Source organism: Dendrobates tinctorius, unplaced genomic scaffold (assembly GCF_039654945.1).
Source record: "Dendrobates tinctorius isolate UK_male_01 unplaced genomic scaffold, ASM3965494v1 ptg000297l, whole genome shotgun sequence".
Classification (NCBI taxonomy): Eukaryota; Metazoa; Chordata; class Amphibia; order Anura; family Dendrobatidae; genus Dendrobates; species Dendrobates tinctorius.
In genome coordinates, this window is record NW_027361964.1 from 988,562 (window position 1) to 1,005,778 (window position 17,217).

The 17,217-nt window shown below is 40.3% G+C and overlaps 1 protein-coding gene across 1 annotated transcript in view; it reads left to right on the forward strand.

Moving 5' to 3' along the window:
• Positions 1-486: 486 nt before the first annotated feature.
• LOC141073164 (uncharacterized) overlaps positions 487-17,217 on the forward strand; it is an 87,248-nt gene continuing 70,517 nt past the window's right edge. Inside the window, exon 1 of the mRNA XM_073560550.1 lies at positions 487-820. Within this exon, the coding sequence (XP_073416651.1) occupies positions 505-820 (316 nt within the window). The 5' untranslated portion in view covers positions 487-504. The remainder of the gene's footprint in view (positions 821-17,217) is intronic.

Genomic DNA, 17,217 nt, shown 5'->3' on the forward strand with positions numbered 1-17,217 from the left:
CTTTTTTTCCGGCAATACACTTATTACTTCAGAACCGTGAGTGCCCTCCTCTTTTTTCTTTTTCATGTGATACAGTCTTGTGCACTCATTTTGGATTGAGCATCCGTTCTGTGGGTAGTTGGCGTGCAGTTCAGGTGTGTGAGGTTGCACCCCCATCAATGGTGCTATACCAAGGTGGATGCAATAGTGCCGAATTAACCCTCTTCTATTGACATTTCATTGGAGCTATATTACTGTCTGCCCCAGTTGCAGATTGAACTGGATGGACTTAAGTCTACCCTCAATGCTAAAGCTATGAAATATGATAAGATTAGATTAGCAGAAGGTGATCCGCAACCTCCGAGCCTTCCAGGTATGAGGAAGTGAAGGGACAATCATGGATGAAGAGATAGTCCACTATGAACAAAAAGGAAGATAAAAGCTCTTGGGAATATAATATCAGAAAGACTTTGTCTCATTTCAGTCCTCCCAGTCAGTAAGAAAAGAACGATCTGAGGAGAAGACATGGACAGCGATGAGATGAGATGTTTTACTAAGAACTTTAGTTTTGATAGATGTAAGAAAGGAAACCAAGGCTTCCACCGCATCCTCATCCAACTGTTTGGCCTCTTAGGTAATGGGAAGTCGTCGTTCATCAATACCTGTATCTATGTCTGGAAAGATTGTGAGTTCGAGAACTGGTCAAAAGCAGTGGATAAAGATGGAGGATCGACTACAGAGAGAATCCCGTATAAGCTGACCGAGAACCTCACCCTGGTGGACAACAGAGGTTGCATTAGGATGGATGATAAAGAATCAGGAGTCATCTTCGCTCAGCTCGGTGAGTACTGAGGGGTCTGTAGTATGAGGGGCCAGGAATTTCAGGAGAGAATTAAGGAAATTGTAATGATTTTTCCTAAAACTTTTCCAGCTCAAAAATATGGGGGAGATGGTTACAGCTAGAATCAGGGTTCAGTTTATTTCCATGAGAAGACGTCCGGCTCCATCAATTTATATCATAAAAGTCTAACTGTGATTGTTTTATGATGAAAAAAGCCATGGACAAAACTAGAGCTCGTCCCGCTCCCTCAATCGTTGGGAAACTCCATTTCCATTTCCCCTTGGAGAAATTTTGTCCTGTTTGATGTTTGGAGAATAAAAAATCCACTGACGAGAATATTTTCATGCGGGAGTCGCTCCCACTGCTCGATGTCCAGGAAGATCTGACACTCGTAATTGATATTAGTCTTAATTGTTTAGACAAATGAGCCTTCGAATCCAGCGACCTGTCAGACCAATTTCACATGTGGCATCTGTGTATTTTTACTTAAGAACATTGCAGAAAAGGGAAAGAAATGTAATTTTCATACAGAATTATTTAAAGATAAATTAAAAACTTTATGGGGATGTTTTCTTTCTGAGTCCCAAGGTGGAAAACAATAAGAAAATGCAGGATGCTCAGAATGGATTGAAGGAGTTTCTGATCACTAACAATAGTCGTCCTTTGCAGGACAGAAACATTCCTGGTAGTCAGGAAGCCGGGGCAAGATGACACAAAGCTCAGCAAGACCATCTCCACCATAGAGGCTCTCGCTTCTTGGAAGGGGGATTAGTCAAGGTTGAGTTAGAATATTTTTCTATGAGACGTATCGCTCTTCTTATGATGCTTCGGAACCTGATGCTTTTTTTTAGGTTCAATTTAATTCCTTGAACAGTTTGAGTGCTGGAGGGCCGGGCTGAAGGCCACCATTGTGGAGTCTGACCTACTGCAGTTGGAGGAGAGAGGGTAAATGGTGGGAGAAAGCAACTAGAAGAGAGAGGGGAAGACGATGGCATGAAGCAGTTGGAGAGAGGGGCAGATGGCGGCAGAAAACACTTGAAGGAGAGATGACGGCAGAAAGCAGCTAGAAGAGAGAGGACGATGACAGCAGGAAGCAGTTGGAGCAGAGAGGGGCAGATGGCTGCAGAAAGCAGCTAGAAGACAGAGGGGAAGATGATGGCAGGAAGCAGTAAGAGAGAGGGGAAGATGATGGCAGGAAGCAGTAAGAGAGAGGGGAAGATGATGGCAGGAAGCAGTTGGAGAAAGCAGTTCATCAAACATACTCAAACCCCATTGAATTCAATGGGGGGGGGCAAAACCAAATGCATAGACAACACCTTAAGCGGGTACAAAAAGCTGCCTAAACAGCTCAAATTAGAGACAGACACCAGTAAATGTGGCATCAATTGACCCAGAGTACAAATAGTATAATTGCGCTGCACGGATGTATGGGACAGGGCTTGGAGCAGCATTTCTAGCTTAAACATTGATCAGTAACAGGTAGATGAGTGCCAGGTGTAGGCCTGGTGCACTGAGAACCCTGCCAAATTCGGGCAACACACGAAGAAGGCCCAACTTGGAGTCCAAACATTTCCAAAAATTAGGAAAAGTGGCATCAAGTGACCCACAGTAGAAATTTGATAATGGTGCAGCAGCAGTCATCATGCTCCATGCACGAGGTGTCAGGGTTTGAGCCAGCATTTAGAGGTTTGAATTGAAGTTTAACTTAAGATGAGGTGGGTGAGGGACCGGTGTAGGTCGGCTGTGCTGGGAGACTTGATACCTCTTGCTACAGCTGAAACTGTTTTTTCGCTCAGTCGCACTCAGATGGCACAAATATCAGCTTGGTAGAGAACTAATGGAGATGTGACGTCAGCAGTCAATGACAGAAGCCCTTGTGTCTGGACATTGTGAATGGTTTCTGCGTCCTGATTGGCTGCATGAATCTCCAACCATTACATTAAAAAAAAAATTAAAAAATTAAAGTCTGACGCTACTCCCCCTCTCCCAACTCCCTCCCCTCATCAAAAATATGCCCCTTGCTCATCATACCACACCACTATCCAAGCCAAAGTCCTAATAAGAGCATTAGTGGAAATGCAATCATTTAGCGAACGTTGTCCAAATTTTGACAACTGAGGAAAAATGCTCGGAAAACCAAGCATGAATCCGAATGTGCTACGTTTGTGACGAATTTGAGATTGGAGAACGTTTTCCGAACAATTTTGCTCATCTCTACCTGTGAGGCCTGGCTGTGGTTGCACCCACTGTGACTACAATCATTGCACCCTGCCACCAAGTGTAAAAGATCAGACAGAGGACAGAAGTCAGGACCAATGATAAGTCACTGATTTCTCATAGAACATAGAGGAAAACTTTTCTGCTTTATGAAACAAGTTCAGCAATGTTAGTGCTCAAAATTCCCAGCCACCAGGGGTGTAATAATTATGGCTGCAAAGGACCTGAGAATAAGGAGGGCCTGTAGGGGCCATCGCTGTTTTCAACTGGAGGTGTGACCTCCTTTGTACAGAAGAATCCTGAGTATAAATTATAGCGGTCTTTGCCGGATGAAGAAGAAAAGTGAAAATGAACTACTTCAATTGGAGACGTCACCAGTGAGTACCTGAAGTTACCTGTACTGTACATACTGATACTTCCCACATACAATAACTGTGTAGGTGGAAAGTATTAGTGTCATTACTGTAGTTTTTATTTAATTATCAGTATAGTAGTATTATTTCATCGCTATGTGGTGGTAATATATGGTCATGGTGTGGCAAAATTACACAGGTCTACAAAATAAATTGTTTTTCTGGTACTAAGGTATTTGAGTGGATTTGGGGTATTTTGTTGAATTCAATAATCCCATGATTTTTGCTGAATTTGTTCTAGGTTTTGAGATAATTCATTCATGAAACTAATGCGGTCCCGCAATGCGACTTGTGTGTGATAACAGATGCAATCAGTTTTGATCTTTGGATTTTTTAGTGTCTTAGGTAATGAAATCAGGGCTGGCACAAGGAATTCCATGTCCCTATACTGGCAAAATTTTCAGGTCCCCTTAAGATTCTGCTCAGGCTCCACCCCTGCCACGCCTCCACCCTTGAACCTTTTACAGTCCCACCACCCACTCTTGGAAAAACTCCACTTCTGCACCACATCCTCACCAATCACACATTAACAGTTCCCATCAAACACCAGATTATAGACATAGCCAGCAGCTTTTGTTTTGGCCAAAAGATTTTTAAGCTGCCACCACAACAAGGTAGACTCTTTTGCCCGGGCCCTACTCTACTCTTACCTGATAAACATTTCTTAAAATATCCAATACTCTTTTTAGGTATATTATACCCAGGAGCTCTGTATATAGTGTCATGTACAGGTAATACAGTAATCACCAGTGACATTATACACAGGAGCTCTGTATATAGTGTCAGTGTACAGGTAATACAGTGATCACAGTGACATTATACACAGGAGCTCTGTATATAGAGTCAGTGTACAGGTAATACAGTGATCACAGTGACATTATACACAAGAGCTCTGTATATAGTGTCTGTCAGGAACACCGCACTGCACTTGCTCACTGAGCTAGTGCGCGTGTCCTGAGTTCAAAGACTGTGCACAAAGATGCCTGTGGAGCGGCCAGCAGTGGTGACAATGCATGCTCCAGGACCTGAAGCACTTGACTGCTGGGGGCGTGGCCTAAGCTCCACAGAGCTAGGAGCTGCATGGAAACTCCTAGAAAGGTAACTACAGGACAGTGTTACCAAGGGGCATAGACAGAGACAGAAACCAGATAAAGCCGAGGTCAAAGCACGAGATAGCAATACAGTACCAAAGGGTTTGACAGAGCGAATAGTCAGGATGTAGCAATAGATCAGAAAACCAGAACGGGCATTAGACGGTCCAATAGGGGTAAACTGTAACGGAGTAAAGATAGCCAAGCCAGGAGGTCAGAACCAGAAAAGACAATAGTACTAAAATGAGAGACGGAGTACAGAGTGAAGGAACAAGCCGGGTCATACACGGGAAGCAAACAAACAATGCAGAGTACATGCACACCAGGGGTCAGACACCCCAAAACAGCAGTATAACTGACAGAGAATGCTAGTTTGGCTTGAGTATAAATACCCCTCCCAGATCCAAAGAGAGACCGGCAAAAGTTAACCCTGTGAGAACAGGACATTAACCATGTCCTAACCATGACAGTGTCAGTGTACAGGTAATACAGTGATCACGAGTGACATTATACACAGGAGCTCTGTATATAGTGTCAGTGTGCAGGTAAAACATGGATCACCAGTGACATTATACACAGGTGCTCTGTATATAGTGTCAGTGTACAGGTAATACAGTGATCACCAGTAACATTATACACAGGAGCTCTGTATATAGTGTCAGAGTATTGGTAATAAAGTGATTACCGGTGACATTATACACAGGAGCTCTGTATATAGTGTCAGTGTACAGGTAATACAGGGATCACCAGTGACATTATACAAAGGAGCTCTGTATATAGTGTCAGTGTACAGGTAATACAGTGATCACCAGTAACATTATACACAGGAGCTCTGTATATAGTGTCAGTGTATTGGTAATAAAGTGATCACCGGTGACATTATACACAGGAGCTCTGTATATAGTGTACAGTGTACAGGTAATGCAGTGATCACGATCATCAGTGACATTATACAAAGGAGCTCTGTATATAGTGTACAGGTAATACAGTGATCACCAGTGACATTATACACAGGAGCTCTGTATATAGTGTCAGTGTACAGGTAATGCAGTGATCACCAGTGACATTATACACAGGAGCTCTGTATATAGTGTACAGTGTACAGGTAATGCAGTGATCTTCAGTGACATTATACAAAGGAGCTCTGTATATAGTCTACAGGTAATACAGTGATCACCAGTGACATTATACACAGGAGCTCTGTATATAGTGTCAGTGTACAGGAAATGCAGTGATCACCAGTTACATTATACACAGGAGCTCTGTATATAGTGTACAGTGTACAGGTAATGCAGTGATCTTCAGTGACATTATACAAAGGAGCTCTGTATATAGTCTACAGGTAATACAGTGATCACCAGTGACATTATACACAGGAGCTCTGTATATAGTGTCAGTGTACAGGAAATGCAGTGATCACCAGTTACATTATACACAGGAGCTCTGTATATAGTGTCAGTGTACAGGTAATGCAGTGATCACCGGTGACAAAAAAAAAAAGTCCCTAGTCTCACTTTATGCCATTGCTGTGTGGGAAATTCCCACACAGCAATGGCATAAAGTGAGACTAGGGACTTTTTTTTTTTTTAAGTGGCGGAGGAATACAGTGCGGAAGGATACCTACCTTCCGTCATTGGATTCCTGCAGCCCGTAGAGAACGGCAGCATCAGCTGATGCTGCAGTTCTCTACCCAAGATCGTCGTGGGACACACTCGTGGACTGCTTCGGATCGTGGGTGAGTATTTTTGTGGTTTGTTATGTTAATATTTATTCCGTAGACGACAATGGCTTCGGGGAACAATGTGACAAGTATTGGTAAGTATGTTACTCTATGTTATATGTACTGTATGTCTATGTATGTATTGTATGAATGTATTGTATGTATGTAGTATATATGTGGTATGTATGTAGCATGTAGTATGTATGTAGTATGTATGTAGCATGCATGTAGCATGTAGTATGTATGTAGCATGCATGTAGTATATATGTAGTATGTATGTAGCATGCATGTAGTATATATGTAGCATGTATGTAGTATGTATGTGGTATGTATGTAGCATGTAGTATATATGTAGCATGCATGTAGTATATATGTAGTATGTATGTAGCATGTATGTAGTATATATGTAGTATGTATGTAGTATATATGTAGCATGCATGTAGTATATATGTAGTATGTATGTAGTATATATGTAGCATGCATGTAGTATATATGTAGTATGTATGTAGTATATATGTAGCATGTATGTAGTATGTATGTAGCGTGCATGTAGCATGTAGTATGTATGTAGCATGCATGTAGTATATATGTAGTATGTATGTAGCATGCATGTAGTATATATGTAGCATGCATGTAGTATGTATGTGGTATGTATGTAGTATATATGTAGTATGTATGTAGTATATATGTAGCATGTATGTAGTATGTATGTAGCATGCATGTAGCATGTAGTATGTATGTAGCATGCATGTAGTATATATGTAGTATGTATGTAGCATGCATGTAGTATATATGTAGCATGCATGTAGTATATATGTAGTATGTATGTAGTATATATGTAGCATGTATGTAGTATGTATGTAGCATGCATGTAGTATGTATGTAGCATGCATGTAGTATATATGTAGTATGTATGTAGCATGCATGTAGTATATATGTAGCATGCATGTAGTATATATGTAGTATGTATGTAGTATATATGTAGCATGTATGTAGTATGTAGCATGCATGTAGTATATATGTAGTATGTATGTAGCATGCATGTAGTATATATGTAGTATGTATGTAGCATGCATGTAGTATATATGTAGCATGCATGTAGTATATATGTAGTATGTATGTTGCATGTAGTATGAATGTAGCATGTATGTAGTATGTAGTATGAATGTAGCATGTATGTAGTATGTAGTATGAATGTAGCATGTAATTTTTTTTTTTTTTTTTTTACATTTAACACATTAGCCGGATGATGGGACTACTACTGTCCCATCATTGGCTAATGTGTCAATCACTGTCATGGTAGCAGGCATCGCCCGATGGGACTTGTAGTCCCATCGGACGATGCCTGCACAGACCCCCGGAGCCTGCACAGACCACCGGCAGGCCGGCACAGCCCCCCGGCAGGCCGGCACAGCCCCCCGGAGCCTGCACAGACCACCGGCAGGCCGGCACAGACCACCGGAGCCTGCACAGACCCCCTGGCAGGCCGGCACAGCCCCCCGGCAGGCCGGCACAGCCCCCCGGCAGGCCGGCACAGCCCCCCGGAGCCTGCACAGACCACCGGCAGGCCGGCACAGACCACCGGAGCCTGCACAGACCCCCTGGCAGGCCGGCACAGCCCCCCGAAAGGCCCGTACAGACCCCAGAGAGGCTGTACAAGGGCAGGAAAGGGTTTTTCTTATTCCGATACCGGAAGTCCCATAGACTTGAATGGGACTTCCGGTATCGGAATCGGCGATACCGATACTTTTTTTAAAGATCGGCCGATACCATCCGATACGATACTTTGAAGTATCGGATGGTATCGCTCAACTCTACACAGGAGTGTTATGATTGAGTCACCGTAGGAGGCAAAAACAGAAATGCTAGCTAAGTCCAGAAAACCAGAGAAGCTGGCAGCTATCGGATTGCAGACCCCTGAACTTATCAACACAACTAGCAGTAGCCGTGGGGGGTTCCTACGATGCCCTAGACTCCTCGATCACAGCCGGAGAATTAAATAGGCCTAAAGAAAGAAAGGGGAAATCTAAACTGCCCAAGAGCAGACCCCAAAGCAATAGGCAGCCCCCAACATATAATGACGGTGAAGCAAGATGAAAACACTAACACAGACAGAAAGATAGACTGAGCAAAGACGGGGCCCAAGCTAACTACATAGGAAAGGACAGGAAGGCTGCTGTCTGCAATCCGTGAAAAACCCTATGAAAATAAGAGCCAACAGACTGACAGTGAAAAAGGCCCTGAAGAGGCTAGGCTTCAAAAAGCTATGTCAGTACTCAGGAATATTCTGAAGACAGAGCTACAGGCAAAAAGAGATTCAGCTCACCCCAGCAGGGAATGGCAGAATCCAGAAAAGCAAGGAAAACAAAAACAAAACACAAATGCAACAGGCAAAGCAAAAAACTTAGCTTTAGGGGAGCAGGAATCAGACTGGTGTCCTAGAAGTCCACAGAGAAATCACCCGCAGGGCAGAAGGGCGTCAGCAGCCTTATATCCAGTCCGTGACTCCACTCAGCCAATCATCCTCATTAGACTCAGGTGCCTGATAATCAGGCTCATTACCTTCCTTTACCAGAATAGGGAGTTCACAAGACCTCAGTGACGAAGGGGAAAATGAACTCACAACAGTACCTCCCCCTTGAGGAGGGGTCACCGAACCCTCAACCACGCCACCAGGGCGATCAGGGTGAGCCCGATGAAAGGCATGCACCAATCTTTTGGCATGAATATCAGAGGCAGAGACCCAGGAATTATCCTCCTGGCCATAACCCTTCCACTTAACCAAATACTGGAGTCTCCGTCTAGCCAAACGGGAATCCAGTATTTTCTCTACCTCATATTCCATGTTACCTTCAACCAATACAGGGTCTGGAGGTGCCACCCCAGGAACAACTGGTTCAACAAACCTCTTCAACAAGGACTTATGGAACACATTATGGATTTTAAATGTGACAGGAAGAGCCAAACAAAAAGAGACCGGATTAATAATCTCCAAAATCTTGTAAGGTCCAATAAATCTAGGCTTAAACTTAGGAGAAGCCACCTTCATAGCAATATTTTTTGATGATAACCACACCATATCACCAATCTTAAACTGGGGACCAATGGTCCTATGTCGATTGGAAAACCGCTGGGCCTTTTCCTGGGAGAGAGATAACTTATCCACCACTTGGTCCCAGATCTGGTGCATTCTCTCCACCACAGTGTCAACACCTGGGCAGGCAGAAGGCTCCACCTGCCCTGAAGAAAATCGAGGATGAAACCCAAAGTTACAAAAAAAAGGTGACATCAAAGTGGCAGAACTAGCTCTATTATTTAAAGGAAATTCAGCCAAGGGCAAAAACGAAACCCAATCATCCTGATCAGCGGAAATAAAACATCTCAAATACGATTCCAAGGTCTGGTTTGTTCTCTCTGTCTGCCCATTGGTCTGGGGGTGAAAACTGAAAAGCAGAGGAGAAGGACAACTGAATTCCCAGCTTGGAACAGAAAGTCCTCCAAAATCTAGACACAAAGTGAACTCCTCTGTCAGATACAATGTTCTCAGGAATCCCGTGTAAGCGAACCACCTGTTGCAAAAACAGGGGCACCAACTAAGAGGAAGATGGCAACTTAGGGAGTGGTACAAGATGAACCATCTTAGAGAACCTATCACAAATCACCCAAATAACAGTCATTCTCTGAGAGACCGGCATATCAGAGATGAAATCCATTGAAATATGGGTCCATGGTCTCCTGGGGACCGGCAAAGGCATCAACAATCCACTAGAGCGAGAACAAGATTTAGACCGGGAGCAAGTCCCACAGGACTGCACAAAATTCCTGACATCATGAGACATGGTGGGCCACCAAAAAGAGTGACTCACCAGATCTCTAGTACCAAAAATACCTGGATGACCAGCCAATGCAGAGCAATGAACTTCAGACATCACTCTCTTCTTCCACTGGTCAGGAACATACAACTTTCCACTGGGACAACGCTCAGGTTTGTCCTCCTGGAACTCTTGCAGCGCAAGTCTCAAATCGGGCGAGATGGCAGAAAGAACTACCCCTTCGCCTAAGATGGTAGCAGGCTTGGTCACCACAGGAGAATCAGCAAAGAAACTCCTAGAGAGGGTGTCTGCCTTGACATTCTTAGTTCCAGGAAGAAAAGAGACCACAAAATCAAAACGTGTAAAAAACAAGGCCCACCTAGCCTGTCTAGGGTTCAAGAGTTTAGCCGACTCTAGGTAAATCAAATTCTTGTGGTCAGTGAGGACCACAACTTGACGTTTAGCTCCCTCCAACCAATGTCTCCACTCCTCAAATGCCCATTTCATGGCCAACAGTTCCCGATTCCCCACATCATAGTTACGTTCAGATGGAGAGAACTTTCGGGAAAAGAAAGCACAGGGATTCATTTTAGATGTTACAGGATCCTTTTGGGACAAAACAGCTCCTGCACCAATCTCAGAAGCATCCACCTCTACCTGGAACGGGAGTGAGACATCAGGTTGCCGCAAAACCGGGGCGGAGGTAAATCTTCGCTTCAGCTCCTGAAAGGAAGCAACAGCCTCCGGAGACCAATTCAACACATCAGGACCCTTCTTAGTCAGATCAGTCAATGGCTTGGCAATACTAGAAAATTTTGCTATAAATTTCCGATAAAAATTAGCAAAACCCAAAAACTTCTGGAGGGCCTTCAAAGAAGTGGGCTGAACCCAATCATAAATGGCCTGTACCTTGGCCGGGTCCATTTCAATAGTTGACGGAGACAAAATAAATCCCAAAAATGAAATCCTCTGTACTCCAAAAAGGCATTTCGATCCTTTGACATACAGGGAATTCTCCCTCAAGATCCGGAACACAGTCCGAATATGTTCCACATGAGAGTCCCAATCCTTGGAGAAGATCAAAATATCATCCAGATAGATAATCAAAAATGTATCGACAAAGTCTCGGAAAATATCGTTCATGAAGCACTGGAAGACAGAAGGGGCATTAGTGAGCCCAAAAGGCATCACCAGGTACTCAAAATGTCCCTCCGGAGTATTAAATGCCGTCTTCCATTCATCCCCATGCTTAATGCGAATAAGATTATACGCCCCCCTGAGGTCAAGCTTGGTAAACCAGCAAGCACCTCTAACTCTAGAGAATAGATCCGAAATCAGGGGTAACGGATACTGATATTTAATAGTAATTTTGTTGAGGGAACGATAATCAATACAAGGTCTGAATGATCCATCCTTTTTGGCCACGAAAAAAAAAACCCGGCACCTAAGGGTGACGAGGATGGTCTAATATGACCCTTCTCCAACGCCTCCTTAATATAGGACCGCATAGCCTCGTGCTCGGGTACAGATAAATTGAAGAGCCGACCCTTGGGAAATTTACACCACGGGCTTAGTTCAATTGCACAGTCATAACTCCTATGAGGAGGCAAAGACGCAGACTCATTCTCACTAAATACATCATAAAAGTCTGCCAAATAGTCAGGAACATCATGCGACTGAGGAGAGGTGGAAAAAACCGGAGCCTCACTAAAGGCACACCGACAACCCCAACTCACCACAGACACAGATTTCCAATCCAAAACTCGATTATGAATTTGCAACCAGGGAAACCCCAGAACAACGGCATCATGCAGACCATGCAACACCAAAAATCTGCAGTTTTCTTGATGGTCTGGGGCGACCCGCATGACCACCTGTTAAATATTAATAATCCGTTAATTTCTTATAAGACCCAGTTCTGTAGAATGCTTTAGCTTACATGACATAGGCTATTTTTAAGCTTGGCTCATGGTAGAAAGACAGCTCCATATATGTAGAGACCACGTGCTTTAGGAGACGTATATAATTCATGGCTAACTGTAGAGGTCGCTCCTCTTCTTCCCTCACCATCATGAGAGACAGACGCAAGATGACATGACATAACAGCTGGTATATTACTTGACGGCGATGTGAGAAGCCGAACTGAGACACAGCAGCCATTTGCTATTCAGGATCTCGGAGAGAAGAAGAATACATGTTGCTTTTGCCATGTGGGATCTCAGAGCATGATCTAATGGACAATATCTCTTTCACTTATTTTTATTCACCTGTTTTTCTGTAATAACCTTTCTTTGATGGAAGAATCCAAATAAACCACTATATTTTTATCTGGTAACTAGTCCTGAGTATTTTACAGGATATGCATTATTTTACATTGGAGAGCCAGCCAGATCTGAATTTTTGTACTTTTTTGCGGATTTCCCTCAACTTGCCCACACGGGGGATTGCACTTTGCTAACGTCAAATCATATGTGCAAGTTATCGGGAATTCCACTACTTACAAGAATCACATAGAACCTAGAAGTAAGAAGTACCAGATAGATTGAGAAGTACTACAAGTGCCAAAAGTACCAGACGTAAGCCAGACGTGTAAAGACAGGAACCCAGCGTTGTCCATCAAAGGGAACAAGCTGAGACATTTCAAGGTAAGAGAAATGGATGTCATTAATTGTCTTGCTAAGCAGAGTAAATTGAAATTTAAGTCTGTAGACAATTCTAATTCAGAAGTTTTATGGTTAAGTTTATATGCCGAGTGTGAACTCGAGAATCAGAGGTTAGATTCTAAGTTTTTCAATAGAGAAAGAGAGAGATTAAAAAATATTCTACAGATGGTAGATATATTTCATAGATCTGTGTCAGAGAAATCTAAAAATGATTGTGTAGAGGATAGTGATATTCCCGAGATTCACTGTAATGTGGAGAAACAGTTACAAGTAGTAGCAGCCATTGAAGGTGACCTTGCAGACGTGGAACAAGATGGAGAAGTAGGAGGAGACTTCAGAACTGACGTAGAGGATGTACAAAGGAAAGACGTACCACTAAAAATAGAAGACTCACAGGCCCAAATCCGAAGTAGCGTGAGGAAGGATTTGATAAAGATATGCCAAATAATTCCTGCTTATGACAACAAAATAGATGTTTGTAGAAACTCTGAGATCTTTGAAAGTTGTTCTGGTAACTTTGATTTATCTAACGAGGAGAAGAATCAGTTGTTCAAAATGTGGATCCCTGTAAATTTTGCTAGGAGATTGTCTTTAAAGTTATCTGGTGAGACACATGAGAATTTAACTGATAAGGACAGATTAAAAATTCTCATTTTTTGTTCATCAAATGAAAATCATCCAGATATTGATATTCTTCAAAAATTAAGGATTGGTCGGAAGGAATGTATTTTTACGTTCATGTCCATATATGAACGTTTGTATAGAATGCTGAGTGAGAATGTCAAAACACCGTCCCTCATAAGGAGTTTTGTAAGCAAATTTTGGTTTCTAAATCCTGCATCTCGTGTTATTGCGTCACAAAAAGATTCTTTGTTTGAATGTGCGCAATCCCTTGATTTTGCCAGAAAACACGAGAATCGTGAGAGGAAAGTAAATTGTGCTAATTTTGTAAAGACAGGCAGAGTAAAATCTTATCAGAAGCCTGTATTAGCAAAGCCTTCTAAAATGAGATTTCCCCAAAATCAAATCTACGAAGAAAGAAAAAGAAAATCACATGTTTGTTATAAACCATATGGAATGATGCAAAAAAACACCGAAAAGACACAAATTGAATTAAGAAAAATGATGAGTTCTGATTTTCTTTCTGTAACAAAGATGGCCGAATTTAACAGACAGAAACAGGTGGTGAGTGACATCATGGCCTGTAAACTGAATACTCTGCTCCAAGAATCTATCAGCTTTAAAATGGCAAGAACCTTTCAGGATATTTTTTGCAGAGAAATAAGTATGGGTGTAGGAATTGGTTAGAAAAAGTAATATATATATTGTGTAACAGTGTTATACAATTAGTGAGTTATAGAGTATAATCCTGTAGTTTTATGGTTTGTGGATATATACATAGTCATACAGTATATATAGAGTGTTTGTAGAAGTAGAAATAGTAGAACTGTATTTTTTAATGAAAATTAAAATCTACATCAGTAATAATATTTAGAATTATATGATATTAACCTTATTTTTTATGTTTCCTTAGAATTTTCATTTCAAAGCAGGACTTAATCGAGAAAAATTCTCTTCCAAGGATTTATGCCTTTATTTACACAGGAAGTTGCAATATTGCATGATTTTATATATCTAACCCTTAAAAGGAAATAACCAATTGCATTTTAAAATGTTCTGGGTGTGTGCTTTTTTACTGCATGGTTTGAATGACAACCACAGCAGGGGAATTTGAACCTTGTTCTAATAATACAAGTATACCAGTATACTATGTCCCTGTTCCTTAGGAAAAGAATTTTAAAGGGGGTCTCAACTTTTGCAAAGCAATGGAATTTTTTTTCCAGGCCTAAATGTCAAGTATAGCTATACATATATATTTATGTCATGTGTATTTGGGGAATATTCAAAGAAATATTAAGAGACTAAATTGAAATAGTTTACAATGCATTGATAATTAGGATAATTTGGGTTAAAATACGTGTATTCATCACACTTTCATATGTGAGGTATTTGGTTTAAACTTAATATGTGACACAGTCTGAGTGACAGTGACTGAGTGTATGAGCAGCTGCTGAGCGAGTAATGTGATACGTTTGTGAGACCTCAGGATTCTATAAGAGAGAAAAAAAAAAAAACCCCAAAAGCTTTTATCTTTAGGAGGAAATATGCAGATCAGTTAAATTATTAGAATATTAGGATATATATAATGAAATATTATCTACACAACATATATTTCTGTATTTCTATAGTAATTATTATTTCTTGATTTAGTTAATTGTGGATAAGTGCAATCGCACAACAAAATAGAAAATAGTTTAGGAAGAAAATCTATTCTTTCCTTATCAGCTTTAGCTCTTTTAAACAGGCACCAGCACAGAGCCTGGTATTCACCAGCTGCATCTGGGAATAGTGGACCTTCCTTCTCTGTCCAAGTGTGTTAATCTTAAACTACATTTAAATTAATTTTTCCAAAGGATAATTTTATGATATTCAAATTAATTTTGATGGTTACACATCTTCAGACAAATAATGGTATAAGCAAGTATAAATTCACATAATTTATACATTAATTATTTTTAATTTTGGTTTTGATAAATGAATTATTTCATGAAACAATATTTTTTGGTATTAAGGGGGAAATATGTTTTTGATCCTGACTACATAATCACATTTGATTAATACCTCTTCTTCACACATTTTAATAGGAAAAAAAATATTAATAAGGTACAATGGTATAAGTATTGGGTATAATAACAAGTATTATAAAGAGTCATTTCTTTACACTAAGAGGAATTACATGCAAAGTTGCATAATTTGAATATTTTGGTAACACAAGTTTATGACAATTATGAAATAATCCAGATCATGGAAATATTAAGGGTATATGTTACTGAAGACATAACTACTCTGCATCAACATAAAGGCCTTATTCTTATTCTTATTTTTCATTCTTATTTTTCATTATTTTTAATTCTTTCACCAATATTTAGTAAAGTAATATCTACTGAGAATATTGCTTCATTAAATATAGCAATTATATGGTTCTATTACTAAGGAAAATGTTTCACTTCTGAGTTATATGCAACAATTCTTTTATTCATTCATTCGCTCACTCATATATTCTTATTTTGGTTCATGGCTATACATTCCTACATATTATTAGTATAATAAATATATTCCTTATTAATAAAGATGATAACACTGGTTACATAAAACAGTGACACCTATGGGTTGAAAAAGGTAATTACACCTATGACATAAAAAATGTTCTATCACATGAAAAATGCGGATAATAATGTATTATCACTTATTATTGGTTTATTATTTCAAATATTGAAATCCATATACAGTACAAATTCTGATAATAATTATATGGATATTACTGATTGCTATGGTACGCTGTGATATTATGGGATAGGGAAATTACCAGATTTGGTATAGAATAGGGAATGAAGACTTCAAGCAAGATACTGAAATTATGTTAATAAAGACTTTTCACATTTCTAAACTTCATTGATTTTTATCAGTTGCAAGAAGAAGAATGCCGCGATCCAGAAATCCCAGAAGGTAACAAAGCTATGATTACTGAGTAATAGACTGTGTTAATTACAAATGCAGTATCCACCACTGACAGTCACAAGTGCAGTATCCACCACCGACAGTCACAAGTGCAGTATCCACCACCGACAGTCACAATTAAAGTGTCTAACCTGACAACCAGAGGACGATGATCCTATGATGCTGAGATGAACGGTGTTATCACGTTCTTATCAAGTTCCAGAGGTTTTCAATCACCTGTAAAGCTTCGATGAAAGCTGGTGAACAATGAAGGTAATTATCAGGAAGCTACAACCCTGACATATGTCCTGTGCATTAGGACAAGGACTGGTTATGGTGCTATGTTTAGCAAGGAAGAGTCATTTTAACCCTTGCTTTGCTGACCAAAGACGTCACACCTGTTCAAAGACCAGTACCGATGGAGGATTCCAGAATATCCAAGGAGAGCCAATGTAAGCCCAGGTTTTTAAAGATGACACTGCACAGATATTAAAGCTGCATTTCATCTATAGACTTTGTTTCTTATCAACATTTGAATTTATGGACTTTGATTTGATACACCACACAATTCCTACAACATCTATATGCTATAAGAAAACTGTATTTTTAAAAGAACCAAGAAGAAGACAGAAGACATCAAAATGAAGACCAGATGACATCAGATGATGATGACTGGACCTGAGATGCTTCAATTTAGACTTAGGGAAGTATAATTATACATATTTTATATGAATATTGTTCACGGCTTACCATAACATGAATTCACATCAATTATGTCATTGAGTACTTATAACGGTAATCTAATATTATTATTATTATTATTATTATTATTATTGATATTAAATTATTTTGTCAAAGAAGAAGAAAAGAAGAAAAAAGATCGTTATATTTGAGGGTTCCAATTAATGTCTGTCTCCCTCAAA